Source organism: Colius striatus, chromosome 1, assembly GCF_028858725.1.
Source record: "Colius striatus isolate bColStr4 chromosome 1, bColStr4.1.hap1, whole genome shotgun sequence".
Lineage (NCBI taxonomy): Eukaryota > Metazoa > Chordata > Aves > Coliiformes > Coliidae > Colius > Colius striatus.
Genome location: NC_084759.1, coordinates 6,871,455 through 6,895,753, shown reverse-complemented (window position 1 = coordinate 6,895,753; position 24,299 = coordinate 6,871,455). Strand labels below are relative to the sequence as shown.

Here is a 24,299-nt window from a genome sequence, read left to right as displayed (position 1 = left end):
ATCTTTTGATTTTCCACTATTAAATAATGTTTCACAAGTACACTGAATACACATCCCAGATCTAAGGGCATTGAAATATCTTCCTGAAAGGGGATCTGTTTTCAAGAAAAAGATGATTTATTTTTTTCTTATTACAGAATTTTATGGATTCAAGACTCAACAGGTATAATAATTTAAAAAACTACCTATGTTTAGGTTAGGATGCATCAGGATTTTAATTAAACTGTTGAATACATTTAATGTCTTAATACAGCACCATATTTCTTTTTGCAACTAATCCAAGTATTGCTCATTTTTAGAGAAAATCTCCCACTACAAATCTAGGCCCTTTTGCCTTTGGATAAACATATGAACAGAAAGGTAATCTCCCAGAAACTGTTTCTCAAACTTGTAAGTGAAATTGTTTGCATTTCTAGGGAAAATAAACTATTATTAAATGAGATGTTAAATAAATGCTGAAGCAATAACATCTAAAGAAATATTTTAAGGAATATTTTTACATGCTTGCACATCATAATGAGATAAATAGGAGAAATGTCTTCATAATGTTCATGTAAAAAATGCCTTTGAGAAAAAAGATGCCCTGTATTCCCTAAAGATATCTTTGTTCATGTCTTTTGCTAAATGATTGACACGGTAAAAAATGAAGTAATTAACTTCTAGCTGACAGAAAACAGTAACGTGGGTCTGTAATGATGGCACCCGTGAGTGGCATAGTGTCCTACTTATCTGCATTTTAAAGCAACAGCTGCTGGGTCTTTTGCAATCTCTGCAGAATTTTAAAGAGAAACAAGATTAGAAACAATGGTACATCTTTGCTACAAATGCCTTGAAACTGGTCTTCACCAGACAGATTGTACAGAAAGTGTTGGGCATATGCAAAATCATTATACTGACAGGGGAAGCAGTTCTTATAACTCTTGACACCTATGTAAAAATACCCTGATGTTTCAGAGTCAACAAAATCCTTCTTCTTGAAGATCTTTTTGAATTTGGACAGTTTTCCTTGAAGAAGTTAAGTATGAAAGAATACCTTATTATTAGATTATATTTGCAAAATTAGACATACCTGCAACAGAGAGACCTCAGTACTGCCAACTGGTTGTCAATCTCACTGTCCATATGGTCCACACTACTTAGCACTGAGCTCTGTGCTGCTTTGAGCCCATGTCACATCCTATGGCCTTGAGAAATTACTAGTTTATGAATGTGGTATTCTTGCTCTTCAAAGTGGCTGAAGTAATGTCAACAGTATGTTTTAGCCTCATAACATGTTTTACAGCATGACACCAGAATGGTATTGGACAAATAGCACAAGGATGTATGGGGATGTCTTAGAATGAAATTCTGCAAGACTGTTTCATACAAAGGGATTAAAACCAAATGATGTCTTATACATGCTGCCCAAAGAAGTCTTTGGAGTGAACTGTCCTAAAATTAATCTACCATATTTGATTTTGAATGGAACTAGTTAGCTTGATCAAAAAGAGAGCTTGGGAGTAAATGAGCAATACAATGTGAGCAATCAAGATCCTGGGTGCAAATTGGGCTGCTGGATTACCTGGATTATAAAGCTATGCCAAAGAATTGTGCCACAGTTAATATATTTTTAGAAATTATATAATTTTGTTGGTGAGATAAAGCCATGTCTAACACATCACATTGCAGCAGCTGGAATTCCTATTTTGGAGTGAGATTAATTCACTAATGGGAATGTGGCTCACAAATTAACTATGATATTTTCTTTGCTAATCCCTGATATTGTCTTTAAAATGGCCTGCTGGTTTAAGGGTTTCTTTGTGAGAAAATGGCAGCTCTGAGAGCTCTCCAGCAGCATGGAATTCCAGACTGACATGTGATTTGTTTTAGATATAACTATGATGATGATTGCAATCGCCTTTGACTTTCTTGATGATCACTATTCAGAAAGCTTCAAGTGAATCTGAAAATCAGAACCATTTCTAATCTTACCACTTTGACAGTCATTTGAAGTACAGTAAAGTAAAAGAGTATTGAATACAGTCTATGACAAAACTTTCTGGAGACTTGTAGGTTACTCGAAGCTGAGCATAAGATTCAGATTGACTATTTTTAATGCCTAAAATGGGCTTAGATGGATTTTAAGCACCAAAGTCTTACCGCAAAACTCAGAGTTCTTGCTCCAGTAGGCAAGTTAGTATTTTAAACTACATTTGCTCTCACATATTTATGAGAAGTTGGATGTCTCTCTCTCTCTTATTTAAACATTTATGAAATTCACATTTAAAGTAGAGAAGTATCCAGACTACATTTAAACTCTAAAGGAGTTGATCTTATCATGCCTCGAATATACCTAACAAACAAATACAAAAGTGAATGCAGAAAAAACACAATAGCAAAGGCTCCTCACATTCAAAACTGCAGCTATGATATTTATCCTTTTCTAGTAGTCTAGTGGTTAGAGACTTACTTGAGCACGTGAAACTGAAGATTTTGCTACAGCACTGAATGAGGAAGTGGGAGACATAGGTGCAGTTCCCTCAGCAGACTGAAGGAACTCAAAGCCAGAACTGCCTCATTGTCATTAAGTGCCCTAACCACCAGGTTGCCATGTGTGGAAATGACATTTTTCACCTCTTCCCTTGAAAGGGCAGTGTGACCTAGAGATCAGGGAGGTTAAAGTTTGGAAGAAAGAAGTTGATGGGGTCTTCTCAACTGGAGGCTGAGGAATGCAGTGATGAATAAGATGTCCTGACTGTCATCAGTGATTCCAGGTTGGCTTTGACTGAAACAGCAATAACGCAGGGAAAAGGAATATGCACATGTTGGAGTGCTTTGCAAAATGTAAGGAAAACCATGATCATCATTTTATCTTACATTTTACATCCTCACTTGTACAACTTTGATCTTAAATTCTCAGAAGAGTTGGTACCTAATAGAGACTGAAGCCAGGCTTTTGGCAAGATTGAGAATTCAGACATATTTCAGCATTTAGTTTTCCCTCTAAGCCAAATCCAAGGCAGAGTGACTGAGTCTAACCCACCCCGAGTTGCCTTGCTCTGTAAGGGTGCCTTCCTCCATTAAAGGTGCATTTGTCCATTTCCTTGCTTAGCACAGCAAAACTGAATTCCCTACTCAACACTTCCATTTACTGTATGCAGGATTTATGTAACTAAGACATCTTGGATGAACCTCTATAGATCACATTTTATGAGCTGCTGTTGTGCCAGTCATGGACTCCTGTAGCTTGTAACATGGTCTGAAAAGTGTGTGCACTTTCATCAGTTCTACAGATAATATTTGTCAGCTATGCTCACTGCCCCTGCATCCTCATCCCACTGCCTGAGGGTTGCATACTCCTACAAGACACCTTGGAAACTGCTTTTAACAAAGTCAGTTCCAAGTTTCTGCCATCAATCAGTAATAATGTTTTTATTTTTTTTTTATATAGGCTGCTAAATTCTCAACTTTGATCAAGGAATCTCTTCTCCTTGAGTGACACCGAGAACTACTCAGTATGGAGAGTGGAGGTTCAAGGTCTGACCCATTTGGTATTGACTTGAGGAAGAACAAGTGTGCCATGTTGCAGAATGGCAACATCAATTTCTTAAACACTGTGCAGTGAGATCAATGAAAATAAATCAATATATCACTTTAAAAATGATGTAATGGAAAGAAGATTTAGAGCCTTTCCCTTGAGAGGTAAAAGAAGTAAAGTATTTGATGCATGCACAATAAACCAAATACTGGGAAAGTCCTAAGAAAAAAGCCATTAATGTCCTTCACAGACTGTCACCAAAGGGGATTATCTCAAAGCACACTTACTGTGCTGCCTGTCATTAAGAGGAGCAGCTCATCCCCGAGTTTTACTAAACAAAACCTAGAGGTTTACCAAATAAAATGAGATTCTCTTCTGCCTATGCAGCATAAGGAAAAAGGATGAGAATAGGATTTAAAATAAAGTAGGAGTGATGTGATAGCAATGAGAAGATTTATGTTATTACAGAGGTCTTGGAAAGCCTGAAAAATTCTGAATATCAAAACATAGGGACTGTCACACTACCATGCCTTGCTGCAATTTAAGCATTTCTTCATTTTCAGTTCACATGATCCTGGAAGGAATGCTGTTGAAACAGCATTACTTGTATGGTTGTATCAGGTGTAGAAGTGTATTTTCAAGCAGTTAAAATTCTGTTTCCCTTATCCCATTTAATTAATTATGAGAGGTGATTTGTTAGAGAAGATGACAGACTGTAAGCAGAAGGCATTCATGATGATTTAATTATGGTTTAACTGATGTCTTATGAAATTTGAGAAAATGGCCAGATATTAAATGGATGAGAATTTATGATGATGCTCTTGTTATATCAAAGGGAATTGAGATGTTACTTAACTAAGCAGAAGTCTTGGAACACTAAAATACATCAGTGATAAAAGCACGTTTTTTCAATTACCATTTTATTGTGTATTGATGCAAGGACCTGGATGGAGTAATCTTTTAGAGGAGTGTAATCTCATTCTTTCTGAAACCCAGCAAGGACTGAATCCAAATTAAGCTACAAAAAAATCATTTGAAATACACGACTGGACTGCAAGAGTGGAAATGTATATAAAGGGATGGACTATCATTTCAAAACCCTGCCCTGGGGAACAAGTACTGAACAGTAGAGACCCATTAATTTGCTTGTCACTCAACCTCCAAAAATAATAGATGTCTATCACTCTAATCACAGTGAACATCATGTTTGTGTATTACAGACTGAGTTCCAGACAGCCAAAATCCCATCCACTCTACTCTGAGTTCCAGACAGACATGGAAGCACGGCTGTGAAAGGTTGAAAGATGCGAAATGTAATGATTGTAGTTGTGCTACTGAAATAATGAAGAGCTGAAAAGTGTGACTGATGAGCTCTTAGAAAATGGATTGAAGAGCAGGATGCCTGTAGCTCATCAAAGGACTACTGGAAATCTACACAAGTTACCTGTGGTACACTGTGAAGAAGGATGTGGAGACCAGGAATGTGCAAATATAGCATTAAAGAGACAGAGCAAAACCAGATCACAATGATGTTAATCATTACAGCTCATATTCATTTCATGTATGTTAACCAGAGAGCATAAAAAAGGTGTGATGGAAAATAACGTGCAGAAGACCATGATTTACTATACAGAGAACAGATAAAACATGACTAAAAGAAAGAATGCAACTTGAATATTTTCTAAAATATGAGCTACTAGACAGACACCACTGTGTGATGCTTGATCATTGTCACCTTGTTTTGTATGCAAAAATGCAATATACAGGTGTGATGCCTTTGAAACTGGACCTCAGAAAGGAGGAATGTAGAAGTATTGCCCAGATGTGAGGTCCAATTTCAAGGCCTTCAGAAAATCTAAAGAACAACCTCCCTCTACAGATTGCTCAGTAACCCCAAACTACAAACATATCATTTTCCACTTTATCAAGCACAATTACCAATTAATCATCCATTAGAGATATTTATGTCAAGCAAAATACTGGCAGAGGAAACTTTATCCTGCTTAGTAGATGGCTGCATTTATCAGTGAAAAATGCTAGCAAATCAGAAGATAAATTCTAAAATTAGTTAATCAGCTCAATCAAAGTTTCAATAATTCCTGTAATTGAGGATGATTAGATTATTCACTACACACACTGGGAAAAATAATTTACAGAAATACAAAATCTTTAAGTCCCAGCGTATGAAGATTATTTAAAAGTGTTTATATTTTCATACAAGCATTCCTCACTAGATCTAATTAGACTAAATCCCTACTGTTGGTACTTCATTCTGCACCACTGACTTTTAAAATGATCTTTACACCATAAAGTCCTATTATCACGCACACAATTGAATGGAGGTAGAGTACATCAAGAAAAACTTATCCAGTGTTTGAGGGATTGTAATGCTTCTGGTATAAATATAATTCAGAGAGCATCTTCCTGAATTATTTGACCTAAATGTCAGCAATTCTGCTTTCTAGCAATACTCAAAGAGAGCATGAGTGTTGTTTTCACCCATACCTCAGCACTCCTGAGCCTCTCTTGAGTAGCCTTTATGACATGTAATAAAGACACAGTTACAACAAATAGTCCCTTTTGCCTACTGAAGAGATAAAATCCTTCACTTGGAAGCTATATCTCTAGATTAAAGGTAAAGATACAGTAGATTCAAATAAACTTGGAGTACTATCAACTCATTTCCAAAACAGATCTGCAGAGAAATAATAGCACTGAAAACTCTACAGTTTTCTTTGTTCTGCCTCTCACAACAGAAATGGATGAAAGGCCAGGTATGGGATATGCTTTCAAAGGACGTGATATAGTGATGTATTTTCAACTGAGTTTGTTTGAGTCAAAATGGTTGTTTCACAGTTTGTAGTTTCAATATGTATGTTAATAATACGGCAGAAGTTAGAGAGCAAGAGGCTGGGTTATTATTTTCTTAAACCTGTTGGGGTTTTCTTATTTATGACACATCATAACTACAACTACAGCCTAGGTCATATTGACCTGAAACTGGAGCACTAGAAGTACTCTTCAGATCCCATTGGAAAAACTGTCTCTGACGAGTCGCCTTGTTCATTTTGGCTGCAATAAGAATCACAACCTCTTTTCACGCATCTAATTCAGAGATTTCAGATAAAGTGTCACCTCAGACTCTTCAGAATTCTGTGAACTAGAGTCTCACATGATTTATTCAAATCTGTTTATGTCCAATAACTCTAAGTAGGTGCCCTACAATGAACAAACAGCTCATTGTGGTGCTTCAGTAACACTCCATATCTCTCTAACAATATAACTCCGTATGTTTAGGCCCTAGATCAATGCAGAATCTGAGTTCCTCAATTTCAGACTGATACCACTTATCTTCTTGGAGGAAAAGCTTGGACAGGATGGAAATGTCTTTGTTTAAACAGACAGAGCACTTCTAAGCAGTAACTTGGAGTAAAATTCTTGTTAGTTCTAAAGTTTTTCTGAATTGACACACTCACACAATGACTCCTTGATTCAAACCATATTAACCATTAGTTATACTCATTGCTGTTTGTAGAGGATATAATTATTGCCAAAAGTTTAATAACCACATTTAGATGATTTCCTTTATATATTTATCTGCTTGCTCTTTCAAATATAACAAAGTCTCATTTCAAATTGATGTCCCCTGTAGCTCTGGAATATATTTAGAACCCAAGGCAACTGGTAGAAAAACAAATGCAAATTTTTTTGTGTAATATGCTGGAGGATGTAGTACATTTCCATAAATGGAGCACTAAAAATGCAACTGCAGTGACTTAATACTTTTATAAAATTCCCTAAAAAGCCCAGCATTGAAACCTGAGTGTAATTGAAGTGTCCTTTCTGAAAAATTCAAACCTGAACCAACTAGGGATTTTCCTTTCACTTGTCTTATGCAAATTAAGAGCTGTTACACTGAACCAAGGAAATTACAGCAATTAAAAAGTTTAGGGAAAGGAAACTTTGACCCTTCTACACACTGGCCACATTAAAAAGGAATATATTCTTATGCTTGTCCAATGCCTGATGGCTTTGGGATGGGAATACAGAAAAAAATAAAACTGAAGTAGCTTGAGAAGCACCTACCATACATGAAAGTATTCTCACTCTATTAAGAGGAAAACAACCTCATTTCCTACAGTCTCTAAATTCAGCAATGGTCCTTGCAATCAGCTGGATAATTTTCAAGTCATTAATTCAGTCAAATTGCCTATTATTTCATACTTTCAATAAGAAAAAATCCTGTCTGCTGATTCTTATTTCTTTGACATTTCTTCCTCGACATTTCTTGCAGCCAAAGCTGTTGCAATCCTCATTCAAAGTAAAGCTATCTGCTGAATTTTATCCAAACTTTCAAAATTGTTTTGATACTCTTAAAGGGGACTATAGGCAAGTACTGCTAATTGAATGACTGTCTACTAGTCATACAGCAGACAAAGGCAGATAAATGGATTACTGAGGACAAGGAATTTAAAAGAAATCCCTGTATTTCTAAGGATGTTCTGTTTAAGCATTTTCTAAATTTTAGCAGAAAACAACACCACAAATTAAACTAGAAAAAACTTTAAAAATACACAATCCTGAAAATATCAAATAAATAGAAGAAGGTTACATTAAAATAGTAGCTGTAATAATCATACGTATTGACCTATGTAAAAATGCATCATATTAAGATATTGAAACACATTTTCAGACATTCGTTGAATGTTGAATGTTACAGAAAAGAGCAGCTATTTGCCACAAAACCAGTGAAACTCACCAGACTTCATGCCTGTTTTGCATGGAAATTTATGACCTGTGCTGAATACCTGTGGTTACTGCACCTGCATCAGGAGATGTGAACTGTGGTCTTCAAACTGACCTGTCATCTTTCAGTAGTAGCCACTAGATCTGCTGGATAGTAAGCCCAGGACACAAATTGATATGAATGTGTAATGTCTACTTCTATTAATGAATATTTTGTTTTCCTTACTGATATTCTAATTCATGGTTATAGTACAAGTAGATGGTTAGATTTCCAGAGACTTACAAAAAAATTCACGGCTACTTCAGCTTTGCAGAAAGATCTGCTAAAGTTCACAAGACTCAACATGAATCCATGTGCAAGTATCAATGATAAAGTAACTATTCAGATTTTTACTCCTGAAGTGTCTTGTGGTTCTAACTTCAAATCAGGGTAAAGGCTCATGACTCCAATTGCACTTGAGCTGAGGCTAACTTTAACCAGAATAAAGTCATGTGAATCAGATGTGAAGAAGTGCCATGCACTGAAATCACCTCATTCCTCATAACTCCAGTAGGACTTTTAGGAATCTAGTTCTGGCCATGCTAATACCGTTGTAGCTCATTCCTTTTTCTCTAAAGAAGGGCAAATGTGAAATCAGGACAAGGCCCAAGGAAATTGTGGAGTTTCCTTCCTTGGAGGTCTTCAAGACCTGCCTGGACATGTTCATATGTGACCTGACCTAGTTGGACGTGCTTCTGCAGGGGGGTTGGACTAGATGATCTCTAAAGGTCCCTTCCAACCCTACTATTCTATGATTATTAAACAACAACAACATTTAGTATTAAAATCCAAGTTTTAACGAATGTGATAAATTTGGTATTAATAATAAATCGGTATAATAAAAACATGTCTGCAATGTCATGTCTGGATGAAACATCAGAGCAGAATAAATCAGAGAATGGATGTCCTTTTCAGGGCATCTCACAGGACACTACATTCACAGTTTCTCCCTACAGCAATGTCTTCTTGTTGCAATAGCTCTCTACGACCGTAACAATGCTCTGACTGACAGTATAGAAAGGACAAAATCACTTTTAGTGCTGATACTGAAAATGTGATTGCATTTTGAACCTGCAAACCACATTAGAAACATTGCTTCTACCACTTTTCTGCAGTGCTACTGAAAATGCTTTTGATTCTGTTTTGTCTCAGTTAATCCATTTTCAAGATAAGTTCACATAGATGTCTGTTTCCTTGTACAGAAATACTTGAAGAATCCATAGACCTTTTTCAAATCTAGATTTTACTTCTTGTAGAAGAACAGTTCATGAAAGAGAATAGTTCCTGAAGTATTCTCAGCAACACAGATCTTGACAGACAAACCAAATCCAACTGGCTGTGTACAGAGAGGAACAGCTGAAAGGACTGAACTGTAGTTTTGATCTTGAATCACCTGCAAGGAAGTGATAAACTACTGCTTGATGGCCATTAGGCTGGGCTTCCATTCTGTGATTGATGGTAACCTATGATCCGTCTCTGTGGAAATTGTCTTACAGTCTCTGCAGAAAGGAGTAATTACAACAGACAGTCACTCTACCTAGATTCTAAAATGTCTCAAGGACACCAAGAAGAGAAAGCATGTCTGCAGAGATAGTGCTTTTTAAAAGGAAAAATTACAGACCTTTTTGGCTTTGAGAAAGAAAGGAATATTGATACTTCTTGGAAACAGTGAGAACACATATCATTAACAGCACCACACTAAGGTAAAAACTATTCCAATCTGGCATAACTAAAATCTAAGTGGTCAGAAATATGAGCTTAAAAAAAAAAATCTATCCTTTTATTCCATCAAGTAACTACTTCTGTCCTAATTTCTCACAAAGCTTTCAGCTGCTGCCCACGATGCCAAGACTCTTTTAAACAACTAGGGAGGAAGATGTAGGAGTAGAAATAGCAAAACACTATTGCCTTCTCTGTAAGCAGTGGTTTGTGTAGCAGTAGGTATTATGTGGTGCTAGCAGGTGTGTTGGTAATTATAGCAGCACTATACACTGGGTGAAGGAATGGGGTTACCTGCAAGGCCAGCTGAAAAGCATAGGAAAAAGAATTTAAGGAAACGGAGTGATTGTTTCATTACTATAACTCCTATTTAGTGAGGAATATCTGGCAAACTGTTCAGCACACAACTCTGTTTGTTAATCTTTTATTTGGTACATTTGCAAATAAAGCAGTTAGAATAAGTAATTGTAAAAGTGGTGTGACCCACAATCAGAGCCTTTGCAAGAGATGGAGTTGGAGATCTGGCAGAATGCAGGTGTATACCCATGAGCTTTTATTTCAGTGGGATTTTTTTTTTCTCTGTGTTCATGGTCTAACTTACTGTCTTGTACTTTAGCAGTTGAGGGCTGCACAAATTGATGGTGTCCTATTATAGCTGTTGACATGGAAACATCATAAAAACTATTTTGTTGGATACGCCTGCTGTTTCACGTAGAACAGATACAGCTTAAATGCATGTTTTGCTGACTCACTTTCAGCCATTTTAAGCCAGATAGTTAATCTTCAGTGTCACTTTCTCCCTCTGCACCAACTGAGACTGTCTTGGTTAGAGAAATTTCAAACAAATCCTACTCCCACACGTGGCCAAATTCTTCATCACCATATTCTGCTTGGAAATTATCCTAGCTGACACTGCTCTGAACCAGAGAGCAGGCAGTCCCACTAGGGAACCAGAAAACAGAATACATGTGCAAAGAAAAGCCATTAAAGCATCTCTTAAGAAAAGAAAAAGGTTCACTGCTTCTTTAGAGTAGATATCACATGGCAAACATTTTACCTGTTCTGGGACATTATTTCAATAACTTATGAAAGAGAACAATAAGGAAAATTGCCAGAAGTATGTACTACTTATTCCTACTGAAGCTACTAATAGAAAAGCTGTTTCAGCAGGCATTAATAATTCAGCACTGAGACCATGATTTCAGATCTCAGTCAATTGTTTCGCATCTAACAAGTTTTACTGGTAATGTAAAGATTACTCATGTGGGGCTCAGTCCTTGGAGATGGTCAGTACTACATGCATTAGCTCTTAATCTTGAACACAAAGTATTAAATGATTTGAAAAACCACAGCCAGATACAAATAAATCCATTTTCTGTCCCTTTTTGGCACAACTGGAGAATCATCTCTTACTGGGATGCTGAGCTGTTGGTTCATGCTGAAACTAATGGTGCATGGCATCACTCCTCAGGAAGGAATCAGTGGGACTCGTTTCATACCAGATCCCTAAGAGTAGTAGATATGATAAACATGAAGATGTGAAGGAGAGAGCTTGTGTCAGATGCAGAGAAGAGATTGTCTTTGACTGATGTGTTTACATGTTCAGTTTTCACTCTCCATTAACTACTTCTCCTTTGTCTGTGAAATGTTATTAAAAATTGCAAATGAACCTCATTTTTCCTTAACTGTTCATTAGTATCAACATTGCAAAAAAAAAGTCAGATGAATAAGAAATATAGTAAGTGTTAAGAAAAACTATAGTAGCTTGTCAGGTGGCTGATAGTTTCAACTGACTATATAACAAATGTATCGATTTTCACAGTCCTAAGGTATAGATGAGGCATAATATATCATAGAATCATAGAATGGTAGGGTTGGAAGGGACCTTTAGAGATCATCTAGTCCATCCCTCTGCACAAGCAGGTTCACCTAGGTCAGGTCGCACAGGAACACGTCCAGGCAGGTCTTGAAGACCTCCAAGGAACGAGACTCCACAACCCCTCTGGGCAGCCTGTGCCACTCACAGTGAAATAATTTCTTCTTGTATTTAAATGGAATTTTTTGTATTCCAGCTTCATCCCATTACCCCTTGTCCTGTTACTAGTTAGAACAGAAAATATTTACAGCATCACATTACAGAGTGCTTGTTTTAGGACCGAAGTGCCATCAAACTATAAGCCTGAAGGTCTTTGATTGCAAATACACCAAGATTATTAATTCTCACATCCATCTTTCAGCTGAGAGTGACAACACCATTCTGTGTTTTAGTTAAGGACCCACGGAAAATTCACAAGCACAACACAAAGAAGTGTGAAATGCTCACAGCTCCCACTGACATCATCAAGAAGCCACCTCAAAAGCAAAAAGCCAAAACAGCTTTCCTTTCTTCTCTTTTCCTCAATATTTAGTTGAATTTTTACATTTCTCATTTAGCCTGTACTTAGCAGCAGGATGAGGAATATGGTACTTTTTGTAAATGACTAAAAAAAATGTTCCTTTAAGCATGTGAACAATATGAGTTTCATAAGAAAGCATTATATTTGCATTGCCAAAGACAAAAGTTGGTGTCATTCTCCATCTTCATTTTACAGGCAGTGACAGGTTCTATGAGCCAGACACTTTTGCTCTAAACATGAATTTCAAGGTAATAAATAATAACTATTGGGTTTATTGCCCTTGGTGTTAGATGATTCTTGTATTCCAGCACATCTCTCATCCTTCTCTGTTCCACAGTATCTCTGATAATTAAGAGAAAATAGTTACTTGGGTTCTACTGTTCAGCTTCTGAAAGTCCATCTGGGGAAAATGTCTCTCAAGCACACAGAATGCCCCTCCTTGCTTTGGAAAATAAAGATTTGAACTTGGTTCTGAATCTGAGCAGCTCTCAGTGCAGCCAGTGAGGATACTGGTGCCAGCAGGATCTGGAGACGACTCTATATTCAGAGAAAGAACAGCTAAAAAGTAGCAATTGAATATTCAGAAACTCAACCAGGATATGTGAAATGAGTAACATTCCAATCAAGTTTCAATTTTCCAGTCTGAAATGGCATTTCAAGTGCTACAACCCATTTCATGAATGTAGGTTATATGTCCACTTATCTGACCAATTCTAGATGGCTGTGAAATGCCATTATAAATGCCAGCTTTGTGTATTATGCCATTTATCACACATTTCCTGAATGCACACTTCCATTCTGTGCTATAATTTGGACCCTTCAATTGCCCAGGAATAGTCCAAGGAAAAGTGAACAAACAGTACTAAAATTCCACTTCTTACACTTACCTTCACTAAAGAAAATTCCAATAGTTTCTATCATGCCAACAAAGCACAGGCATGGCAATGTAAGATGTAACTATTTCCCCATCAAAACTAAATAGCAATGCCTAGATGCCAAACTCATCCCCATTTAACCTCCAGAAATCTAGACTGACCTATGGTGCTCTGAAGGCTGAAAAAAATGTACAGTGTGATGCCATAGCTGCAATCACAACCTTTTCCAGTTTGATGACTGTGCACTGAACATCTGTGAGTCCTCAATAGTGATACCAAAAGTAGCAAATGAATTTAGAAGGAATACTGGAGAATAAAAATATGGGGAACAAGCCACTCCATTTAAACAAAACTGTCACTATTTTAAAGCCTTAATGAAACACACAGTAGAAGCATTCACAAACAACAGCCAGAGAGCCTGATGTTATGGCTTCTTCAAGATATGTATATCCATACAGTGTGTGTGAGAGAGAGCAAAAGAGAAAGATATTCTGTGTTGGTGGGATTCAGGTCACACAACTTGAAGTATCTCTAATATAGATGTTTACATCTCAGCTAATAACCCGAGGCTCGTTCCACTCAACTGTGAGAAATAGACATTTTTAGGGCATGCTTCGCCTGAGCAATTTTAGATGTCTACTTCTGGATGAGATGAATTGTACTCTGAAAGTGCCAAGTGCACTCCACTGACTCAGAAAAGATACTAGGCAACTAGCTTAAGTGGAGATGTTTACATTGTATATGTAGATATTGCATATATTTAACATTAACATATATCTATTTGGATTTGCTTTTTCTATATATACATATATATACACACACATGTTCACTCTCCTTGCAATGAGTATTTAGGTATGACCATTTCATAACTCTCACTCTAGTTCCCTCAGTAGCCCCCTCTGAAAAGCCCTGATGAAATTATATCTTTATCACTTTTCTCCTTCCAGAACTACATAGTCACCCAGTCTGATGGTATCACATGTTCCGATTTCACTACCATGATGTCTCCAAAAATTGCATTTCTCATGTGGATATCAGGCTGCATTACAACCTCCTGTGTAGATCTCCTAGGAGAATTTTACTCATAGAGCCTTGACCTGACGCTTGCTGGTCAGTGAGGGTTCACTGCCTCAAAGAAGACAAGAATGGTGGCTGTAACACACATTGTATAAAATGAACCCCAGACACCAAATTCAGTCCTCACAAACTGCCTCAGACAACTTCAACTGTAATTCAGCAAATTTCCCAAGTGAAAATTTCTGTGATTTGTTCAAAATCAAATCCTCTCTAAGTGATATGGCATGATGCTGATTTCTAAGAGGCTCGAGAAATGTGTATAAAGATGTAGATGGAGAATTCATAGTGCTGGGAATCAGAGTAAACAACCCAAAGTACCTCAACCTTGACTTCCTTTCAGCTGCTGCTAAGTTGCTATGGTAAAGTTTCAGGTTCTGTTGCTCATGGCTCAATAAAGAATGAAGCAGAATGCACTTGTTTTTACTACATCATGCTTTGTGTTTGTACAGCACATACCTATCAAAGGTACGAAATACTTTGCACTAATTCCAGCTGGAAGACAAAAAAAATGTAGTGGACTATAAAGCACCTGTTTGTACTGGGCACAGATTCTATAAATAGTGCAGCATGGACTAGAACAAAAAAATTGATCCTAAACAGTCTCATCTTATTGGGAAGAGGCTCTTCCCTTGGTTACACTCCCCGCTGTGTTGTTCAACATGGGCAGTTGATGAAGAGACAGCTGAACAACCATTTATGAAATTACAGCTGAATGCAGCCCTGTCCCAGCTCTGATTTGCACACCCACCTTTACAGCCAACTGTGCAATTCATAGAATCACAGAATGGTAGGGGTTGGAAGGGACCTTTAGATATCACCTAGTCCAACCCTCCTGCAGAAGCAGGTTCACTTAGATCAGGTCACACAGGAACGTGTCCAGGAGGGTCTTGAAGACCTCCAAGGAAGGAGACTCCACAACCCCTCTGGGCAGCCTGTGCCAGGGCTCCCTCACCTCAACAGTGAAACAGTTTTTTCTTATGCTTAAGTGGAACTTTTTGTGTTCCAGCTTCATCCCATTACCCCTCATCCTGTTACTATCTACTACAGAAAAAAGGGATGTCCCAACCTCCTGACACCCACCCTTTAGATATTTATAAATATTAATAAGCTCTCCTCTCAGTCTCCTCTTCTCCAGACTAAACAGCCCCAGTTCCCGCAGCCTTTCCTCATATGAAAGATGTTCCAGTCCCATGATCATCTTGATGGCCCTGTGCTGGACTCTCTCCAGCAGTTCCCTGTCCCTCTTGACCTGAGGAGCCCAGAACTGGACATTTTCTTTTGAATAAATAATTCTTGATTGTTTTTGTGTAGTTGTATGCACTGCTTACGTGGGACTTTTAATTGCTTTCAGCCAACTACTTCTAGTCAAGCCATTCAACCCATTATGGTCACATTAAATTTTACCTCACTTCATTTAATATAACTTCTTTTATATATCTCAATTAAAAATGCTGTGTTATTTTCAGATGGGCTGCATGGGGAACTCACAGACTGTAAGATAAACAATAAAGCCCTGCACTCAATGAACCCCACATCCCCTGGCAAAACTGTTTACAGAGCTTTGCTTTTTTCATCCAGTTTTCTGTTGGCTTTTCTATGAACAAATAATAACACTTATTTTCAATTATTACAACCTATACAGACCTGGATTTATGGACCTTTCACTGCCTAGAACACTGTCATTTACTTTCATTTAGCACTCTGGCTAAAAAAATAACTATGTTTGTATTCAGTGAAGGAGAGCAAAATTACTACATCCCAGAGAAAGGAAAAGAGCAAATCTGAGTAAAAAACTTGGCATTACAGCTATCATATGGCAATTTTCCTTTAGTTATCTTGCACATGTTGACTAAATATAATACATTAAAACAGAAGTGTCCTGAGTTATAGGAATACAAAGAAATATGCTAAATCCCAGACTTTTCTACATGGCTCCCTAGCAGTAAAGAGTTTATCCATAAAGTGAGAATTTAATTCTCTGAAAACAAGCACATTTCTGAACCCATGTGTATTTTAATTCTGTAGTGCCTAACATAAACATGTGTTAACTTTGTAACTAGTGTATATGGTTTGAACTAACAGTGTCTAGCACAATATTGCAGACAGTACTGCACTAGAAGCACATAATAATAAGTAAAATGCAGAACCTCTCAAACACACTTCTCAGACATGGACATGGCCAACTGTGTGGGTTTGACTGCAAAAGATTTGTGTTAACAAAAGTGATTGAGGCTTTTGAGGTTGTCTGCTTGAGAGGTTTAGGGCATTTTGCAGAACAACTCTGGAATCAAAGAATAGGTTTTGCATTTATGGCTTGGAAAGTGATATTTAGGTATACAGCTAGGAAGTGATATTTAGGTATACAGCTAGGAGATCAAAGATTCCTGCAGGGAAGCACCAGAGCATATCAGCTTAGTGAGACAGATCAGATCCAGAATTCATGAACTAGCAGCCAACCAGGCTCTTGGGTGAATACAGAGTAATACCCAATAGAAGAATTAAGTTAGTCCAGATGCAGCACAGATGTATCAGCATGGCTCAGTGTGCAGGCTAACAAGCCTCAGCTCTCAGCAGGGCTTGTCAGTTTTGCTGCAGGTCAAACCAGTAAGTTGTTCTGGATCCTGTGTTAGCCTGTTATGTGTACTTCTGAATTGACTGTGGTTGCTGGTTTGGACTTCTTGCACCTTTTTTCCCCTCATTTTGGATTCCTCAAGCAAGGTAAGCTTGAATCCCTCCCTAAATGTCTAGTGACTATAACTTTTCATAGAATACAAATTTATGGAGCTGACCAAAGCTCTTAACAACAAAGTCACTCTGTGTTTGGTTTGAAAAAAAAACTACTGCAGATGTAATAGCTCCCAAAGTAAATGCAAAGCCAGATGGGTTAGAGAAAGTTAGAGATGCATCAAAACCCATGCCACTTTCAACCTGACCTTGTCCAACAGCAGGAGCACTGGTAACCATGATCTATATCCTTTCAGTCCTTGCTTTCTGTCAGCAGTACCAATTAGTGCTTCTTGCGGTTGCTGCCCACTAGAATAAAATCATCTATGCTAACATTCAAGTTTTCTCCTCCTTCTCTGCTACCTTACCCCTTCATGCTGAGGGCATAATGACAAAATGTAGAATTCAGCCTTAATTGGATCTCTGCAATGTTATCACCTGAATTAGCTCCCCTATGAATAATTATCACTGCCTGGAGGCTGACAAATTGCTTCCCTCTGCTTCATGATTGTCAGGAATTTCAAATTATATGCTGAACATGGGGGGAAAAAATGAAAATGAAAAGCCTAGAAAAGCATCATTATTAGATTATTAAAATATTTGGCACAGAATCCCATAGTCTCCCAGAGTCCCAAAGGCTGTGAGTGACAGCAAAAACTTTGCTAGGGGCAATTGGGCAACACCTAGTCTTTCATCCAGCAATGACTATGGCAATAGGTTTGCCCAGTCGAAGCAAAGCTGTAAGCACTGCTACCACCTGGCTCACAGTTGGGCAGATTCAGTGTTATTCACTACCCCATTTAAGCTGCATACAGCAGCTTGCTTAGCATCTCATCTGTGTATTTGATCTTGCTAGGATGGTTAATTCTTTGTAGCGTAGATTGATAGGAGGGGAAACATGTAAGGGTTTAACAGCAGATTGTCATGCAATTAGAAGAGCATATAATAGTCCTTGCTTTGTAAGAAGAAGTTCTTAGGGAAAAAGTACTCTTTATGAGGACAATCTCTCTGTGGCTGGGCAAGACCTCACACAGAAACACAATGCGTAACTGCACCACAATGTCCACCTTGGGTATTGAAAAGCTGACAACTGCTAAGAAATCTTCATCTCATAAAATCAAATCTCTTGTAAAAGTATAGTGTTCTTTGAAAATGGCTTCAAATGATCAGATTAAGCAATAGGGCTTTATCCAATTTTTGCATTAACGATGTGCTTGTAAGATTGATTGTTCAATGCAGTTCCTCAAACTTCCTTCCCACCTGGACGAATCCACAGTATTCAAATCAGGCATAGACAAAGTATTTGTTAATGTATTCCCAGGAGAAAGCTCTCCCTGCTCACCTGACATACAGTGACCTCTTCTGATTAGTCCTCAGGGAGCCGGACCCAGAACTCATGCTGTGATTCATCATCTGCTCACGCAGGTCATGGATTTTTGCCTCAAACCGAGCGTACTCTAAGGAGAGAAAAAAAAATCAGAGAATAAAGATAGTTTAGCTTTCTTGACCTATATAACCATTAGAGCTGCTAAGTTCACATTAATGTTAAATTAATGAGTGTAAGGCATGTCCTCAAAATCGAGCTCTAATAGAACCTCCACTAATGTATTATCTTAAGTAAATATATGACCTCTTTATCGTGGTACCTGAACATTTTAGCACTGACTGTGTAAACAGTCAGAGAGTTAGACTCTCTCTCCTGCAGTTTAAGAAAAGGAAAGGAAGTCTGAAGTGTGTTACCAAATATCTTTCACTCTGCAGAAAGCATGTGAAGGCAGTTTTTCACTGCATCATTCCTCTTGTCAAAGACTGAGATACCTTGTTAGGGGCAGTGGGATGATGCACAGACGTTACTAATGAGTCAAGCATTTAGTGGAAAATCCCACTGAACCAGACTGGACTGAACATCAAAGCCTAATTAAACCCAAAACAGCTGCGAATTTTTTGTATGACTAATAAGGTACATTATTTAGCCAGCCTACTGAAGACTGGGCTCTTTCTTTTAAATAGGTGGAGCCATAGCTGGGTCTTCAGGTATATGACCCCAGAAACTCCAGACTTCAAACTGCTTAAGAATGGCACAAAACCAGTTTCCAGATCTTGATCTCCTCCATAACTCTGCTGGTAGCTTTGTAAGACAGTGTGATCTGCTGACCAGCAACATGGGACCAGCCCTGGGGTAAGGATTCAGCTAGAGGTGTGTCAGTTGGTGAGTTTCCTCTCTGAAAGGACATATCCCTCCCAATCCTGGTAAACAGTACCCCTGCTGGCATGTTTCCTATGCTCATTGTGTGACCTAAGGAGATGAGGTTTAGCTTGCAAGAGGAAAGGCTGAAGTTTTGGAGACAAGTTCTAATTCCTTGAAACCAGCAGGGCTTCAGCAATAGAGTAATGATTCAATCTAAACTTGGGAAATCTACCAGCACAAGCTACAAGACTAACTTGAGGGGATGTACAAAATCCATTCCAGTGAGTCAGTCACACTTTGAAAACTAAGATGTTACAGACTGATGCCAGCAAAGAGATGTTCCCTCAATGCACCTCAATGTTTTATTTCACTGCCTGCTTCAAAAGGAGGGTCTACATTTCTACACAACATGTCTGGAGGAGAAATGAAGCCATCACACAGTGCTTCCTCTAAAGCATGAAGGTACATCCCATCACACCCCAACAGCTCTCAGTTTAAGCAAATAAATCTTTATCATGCATTTATAACCTATGGGTCTTCTCCCTGTTTGTTGCTGTTTGAGCTGTGTGAGAATGCTGTAAGACAGAAATATTCTCATTTTATCCTAGAAGAGAAATCTCAGCATTATTTTTGTTTGATCTTTCACTGTTCACATGGGCTTGGTTCCCAGAATATCTAGATGCTTTGCAACAGCTAATTCATTTTATTCAGTGCCCTTTAACTTTTCATTGGATGATAACATCTGACCTTTCCAAGATCTCACATTTGCATAGACAGTAACTAGCTTCAAGCTGGTTTATCAGAATGGTTTAATTTGGGCTATTGTGTTTGGGTTTTTTCCCTCCTTCTTCTTCTTCCTTGATGCATTTAACTCCCTTTTCATTGAGCTTCTTTGGCATTACCTATTGAATTTGCTAAATGACAATGGCTACTTTGGAAATCAGCTGGGAAACATTGCTATAGTAGAAGACTCTTCAGTCTTCCCACACACCTATGACTTCAGTGGCTGCAGCTTAAATTCTGTAAGTTGGGAGAAGAGACACTCCTACATGCAGTCTGCATTTCAGATTCATTCTGTAGCTTGCTTCTTGCTTATTTCTTTCACCTAGAGTGTACCTTTAAACCTCTCCATGATTTAAAACCCCAATCCTCAGTGGAACTAAAGCCCCTAAAAACCAAAGTTGTTTTTTAAAGTGGAGTTTAGTTTTGAAGTGCTTATCCTGGTGTAGGATTTAAGTTTGCTTTATGTGAGTCATATTTGTTCTATTCCTCCACTCTAGAATCTATTTATCAAATAATCATCTTCTCAGAAAGACTTTGTTTAACTTACATTTCATCATAACAAAATTAATATGTCTTCTTGGCAGATAGAAAAGGTGATCTTAAAACCAAAAAGCTTGCATTTGTCTTTCTCAAACAGTGCCAGTCCTCTCCACATAGACAGAATCCTACAATTTTGAGGGTTGTTACCAGGTCTCTCACATTTGTGGCAGATACACTGAAGACAGTAAACATACAGTGTAATTCAGCTGCTTTGACGTTTTACATCTGGGTGAGACCAAAGATACGAATGATTTAGATGGCAGCTTCTCCTTTAATAAGGAACCATATCTTAGGCAGACTTTGTGAGGTGTGGGAGTAACTCCCAGATTTAGACACTGATCTGGAGAGTGAGAGGAGAGGCTTGAAAATCTGACTCTCTCTAGCACAACATCCAGCTATTTGCAACTTGAACACCAGCTCATGGGATACTCAAATGACTACAGCTTGGGCAGATGATGATATTATAGCTTGTGTTTTGGCTTCAGAGCACACTTGTAATTTAACTGATTTTAACCGACTGCAAATTGGTTCTGAATTTAATAATCTCTTTCTGGAAGATATTTTGAAACCACAATGCATCTTAAAAACTGTCTAATAAGTGTGTGATAGAAGTTCAGCACTCAAACTCCTGCTCAATAGTGACAAATTCAGAAGTACTAATGATAGTTCTGTTACTTTGTGTTCTTGAAATGCTTTTTTCCTTTGGATTGAAATGCATACTTTGAAAATAATTAAATTTATGGGCCTATATTTTCCTCATAGTACCTTTGTGTTTATGCATAAAAAAATTACTGAAATGTACATGTGTCCCTTCCTCTTGACAAATGCCTGGACCAAAAATTGCAAGGCCATCAAAGCAGGTAGTGTTTCACCCAGGTCAGATCAGCTGCTTTAATCTTGGTCCACTTAGTTCTCCTACTGATGCCTAGATACTACAGTGGTGGCTTTGAAATGTGAACAGAAGAAGAAAGAGTGATGCTCCATTTCTGACATCAGAACTGCTATGGTAATCCTTCCCATTGGGAAAAAGTCCATTTTTCTTGATGCTTCTTTATATATGGGGTCATCCCAGACGAGGTGCTTCTTAATAGCTTTCCATTTGCTAGGTGTGAATAAGAGGCAGTGCTAAGGTCCATAAAAACACTTCATGCTTCCTTCAAATTGAGCACTGAATATAAATATCACATTTTCAAGGCTCCTACACAATTAAAAGGACACTGAGGTTGTGACATGCTGACAAGAAATGCAGTTAAAACTGATTCACTAATTTCATGCCCTTTAAAGAAAGTGAGGATAAAGAGTTGTTGCTGGAGAGCATCATCAGCAAAATTTGCCAATTTTGGCTTACCAAAATCCATCTGCAAAAGTCCTACTCCTTGCCTGATTCACTAACAAGCTAACAAAATAAGTCTGGTGGATTAAGAAACTGATAAAGTTACACATTAGGCTTAAAGAGCAAATGGGTGAGCAAACTGTACTGTTATTGCTGGAGTATATATATTGCTGGTATAATGATTTGTGCTGTTGTGTGGTTTTGAAAATGTCACTGTAAGAAGTAGGACAGATGAGATGGCTGGAAGTGTTTGTTAATACTCCTCTTTATTGTTGGCTCAGTGCTCAGAGCAGTGCAGGCAGACCTGAACTTAGCTGTCCCAAGGATGCAGACACAACTCGCTAATCCCGATGAGGAGGAGCTATGGCCATCAGATATGAGAGAAGAGATTGCTGCTGGGAGGAACAGCCTGAGCGCAGAGACAGCAAGAGCATTTTTCAGGGCTCTGGCATCAACATGTTGAGCTCTGCATGCTGCCCTGAACAACTCCCTATTTTTCCAAGGGTCTGTTTTCTAAAGTTGTCTCTGCTCTACTCTCTGGTCAGTTAGGAGAGAGAGTTGGCTTAAGCTGCTACAGTGTGAATTACCCCCAAGCCCAACAAAAGCTAAAATTGAGTGTATTTATAGAATGCAGACAGTAATTTGAACAATTGACATTTCTCTGCTTCATACAGGACTCATTAGCCTGAAGATGCAGATGGGGAGCTGGTGTTTTTCCTTCTACTTCAGCTCAACAGTTTGCCAAGTGCTGTGTATGGATATCAAACATATTCTAACCTTTGAATAACAATGCATACATTTGCCTTTCCAAAGCACTCTGCCCTGGTGAGGTCTCATCTGGAGTGCTGTGTCCAGCTTTGGGCTCTCCAGCTCAATAGAGACAGGGAACTGCTGGACAGAGTCCATTGGAGGTCTACCAGGATGATGAGGAACAGGAACATCTCTGTTACAAGGAAAGGCTGTTTAACACTTAGAAGTATTTACAAAGTGTATGTCAAGAGGATGGGCTGGCACTTTTTTCTGTTGTCTCCAGTCACAGGACAAGGGGTAGTAGATATAAGCTGGAACACAAAAAGTTCCACTTAAGGAAAAACTACTGTAAGGATGATGAAGCTCTGGCACAAGCTGACCAGGGAGGATATTGAGTCTCTTTCCTTGGAAGTCTACTTTTTGACTTGTTTAAGAAGTTACTTGATAGAATCCCTTGGGAGTCAGTTTTGAAGGGTACAGGAGTCCAGGAAGGCTGGACACTTTTTAAGAAGGAAATCTTAAAGGCCCAGGAACAGGCCATCCCCACGTGCCATAAGACAAGCTGGAGGTAAAGAAAACCAGCCTGGCTGAATAGGGAGATTTGGCTTAAAATCAGGGAAAAAAAAATGGGTTTATGGCCTCTGGAAGGAGGGGCAGACTACTCACAATGAGTACTAGAACATTGTTAGGTCATGTAGGGAGACAATTAGGTCAAAAGCCCAGTTAGATGTCAAACTGGCTTTAGAGTTAAAGGGTAATAGGAAAAGTTCCTATAAATACATCAATAATAAATGAAAGATCAGGGATAGCCCCCATCCCTCATGACATTGAGAAGGAAATTCATTAATAAAAGCTGAAGATAAGGCTGAGGTGCTTAATTCCTTCTTTGTCTTAGTCTTTAGTAACAGGAGCATTTCCACTAGGGAAAGTCAGCCCCTCAAGTGAAGAGACAGGGGTGAGGAGCAAAATGGCCCCTCTACAATTCAGTGACCTGCTTCTCCACACTGATGTGCACAAATCTCTGGGGCCAGATGGGGTGCATCCTAGAGTGCAACTGGCAGCAGTGCTCACCAAGCTACTGTTCATCATTTATCAGCAGTCCTGGCTGAATAGAGAGATCCCATCTGATTGGAAACCAGACAATATAATAAGGGACGGAAGGATGATCCGGGAAATTACGGACCTGTCAGTTTGACTTTAGTGCCTGGGACGCTGATGGAGTAGATCATCCTAAGTTCTATTATGCAGCACATGCAGGACAACCAGGTGACCAGGTCCAGTCAGCATGGGTTTATGAAGGGCAGGTCCTGTTTAACAAACCTGATCTCCTTCTATGACAAGGTGACCCACTTGTTGGATGAAGGAAAGACTGTGGATGTTGTCTACCTTGACTTTAGTAAGGCATTTGACAGCCACAGTTGTCACCCACAGCTGCTCTTAGAGAAACTGGCTGTTCTTGGCTTGGATGGGCAAACACTTTCCTGGGTGAAAAACTGGTTAGATGGTCAGGTCCAAAGAGTTGTGGTCAACAGAGTCAAATCAAGGTGGCAGCCGGGCACAAGTGGTGCCACCAGGGCTGAGTACTGAGGCCACTCCTGTTTAACTTTATTA

General features: G+C 38.6%; 1 protein-coding gene across 7 annotated transcripts in view; it reads right to left on the bottom strand.

Annotated features, from left to right (window-relative positions):
- Positions 1-24,299, bottom strand: part of DLG2 (discs large MAGUK scaffold protein 2) — a 1,019,609-nt gene that overhangs the window by 68,981 nt on the left and 926,329 nt on the right. For all 7 annotated transcript variants that reach the window (XM_061990809.1, XM_061990848.1, XM_061990864.1 and 4 more), the window contains one exon: positions 18,437-18,551. In XM_061990809.1, the coding sequence (XP_061846793.1) occupies positions 18,437-18,551 (115 nt within the window). The remainder of the gene's footprint in view (positions 1-18,436; positions 18,552-24,299) is intronic.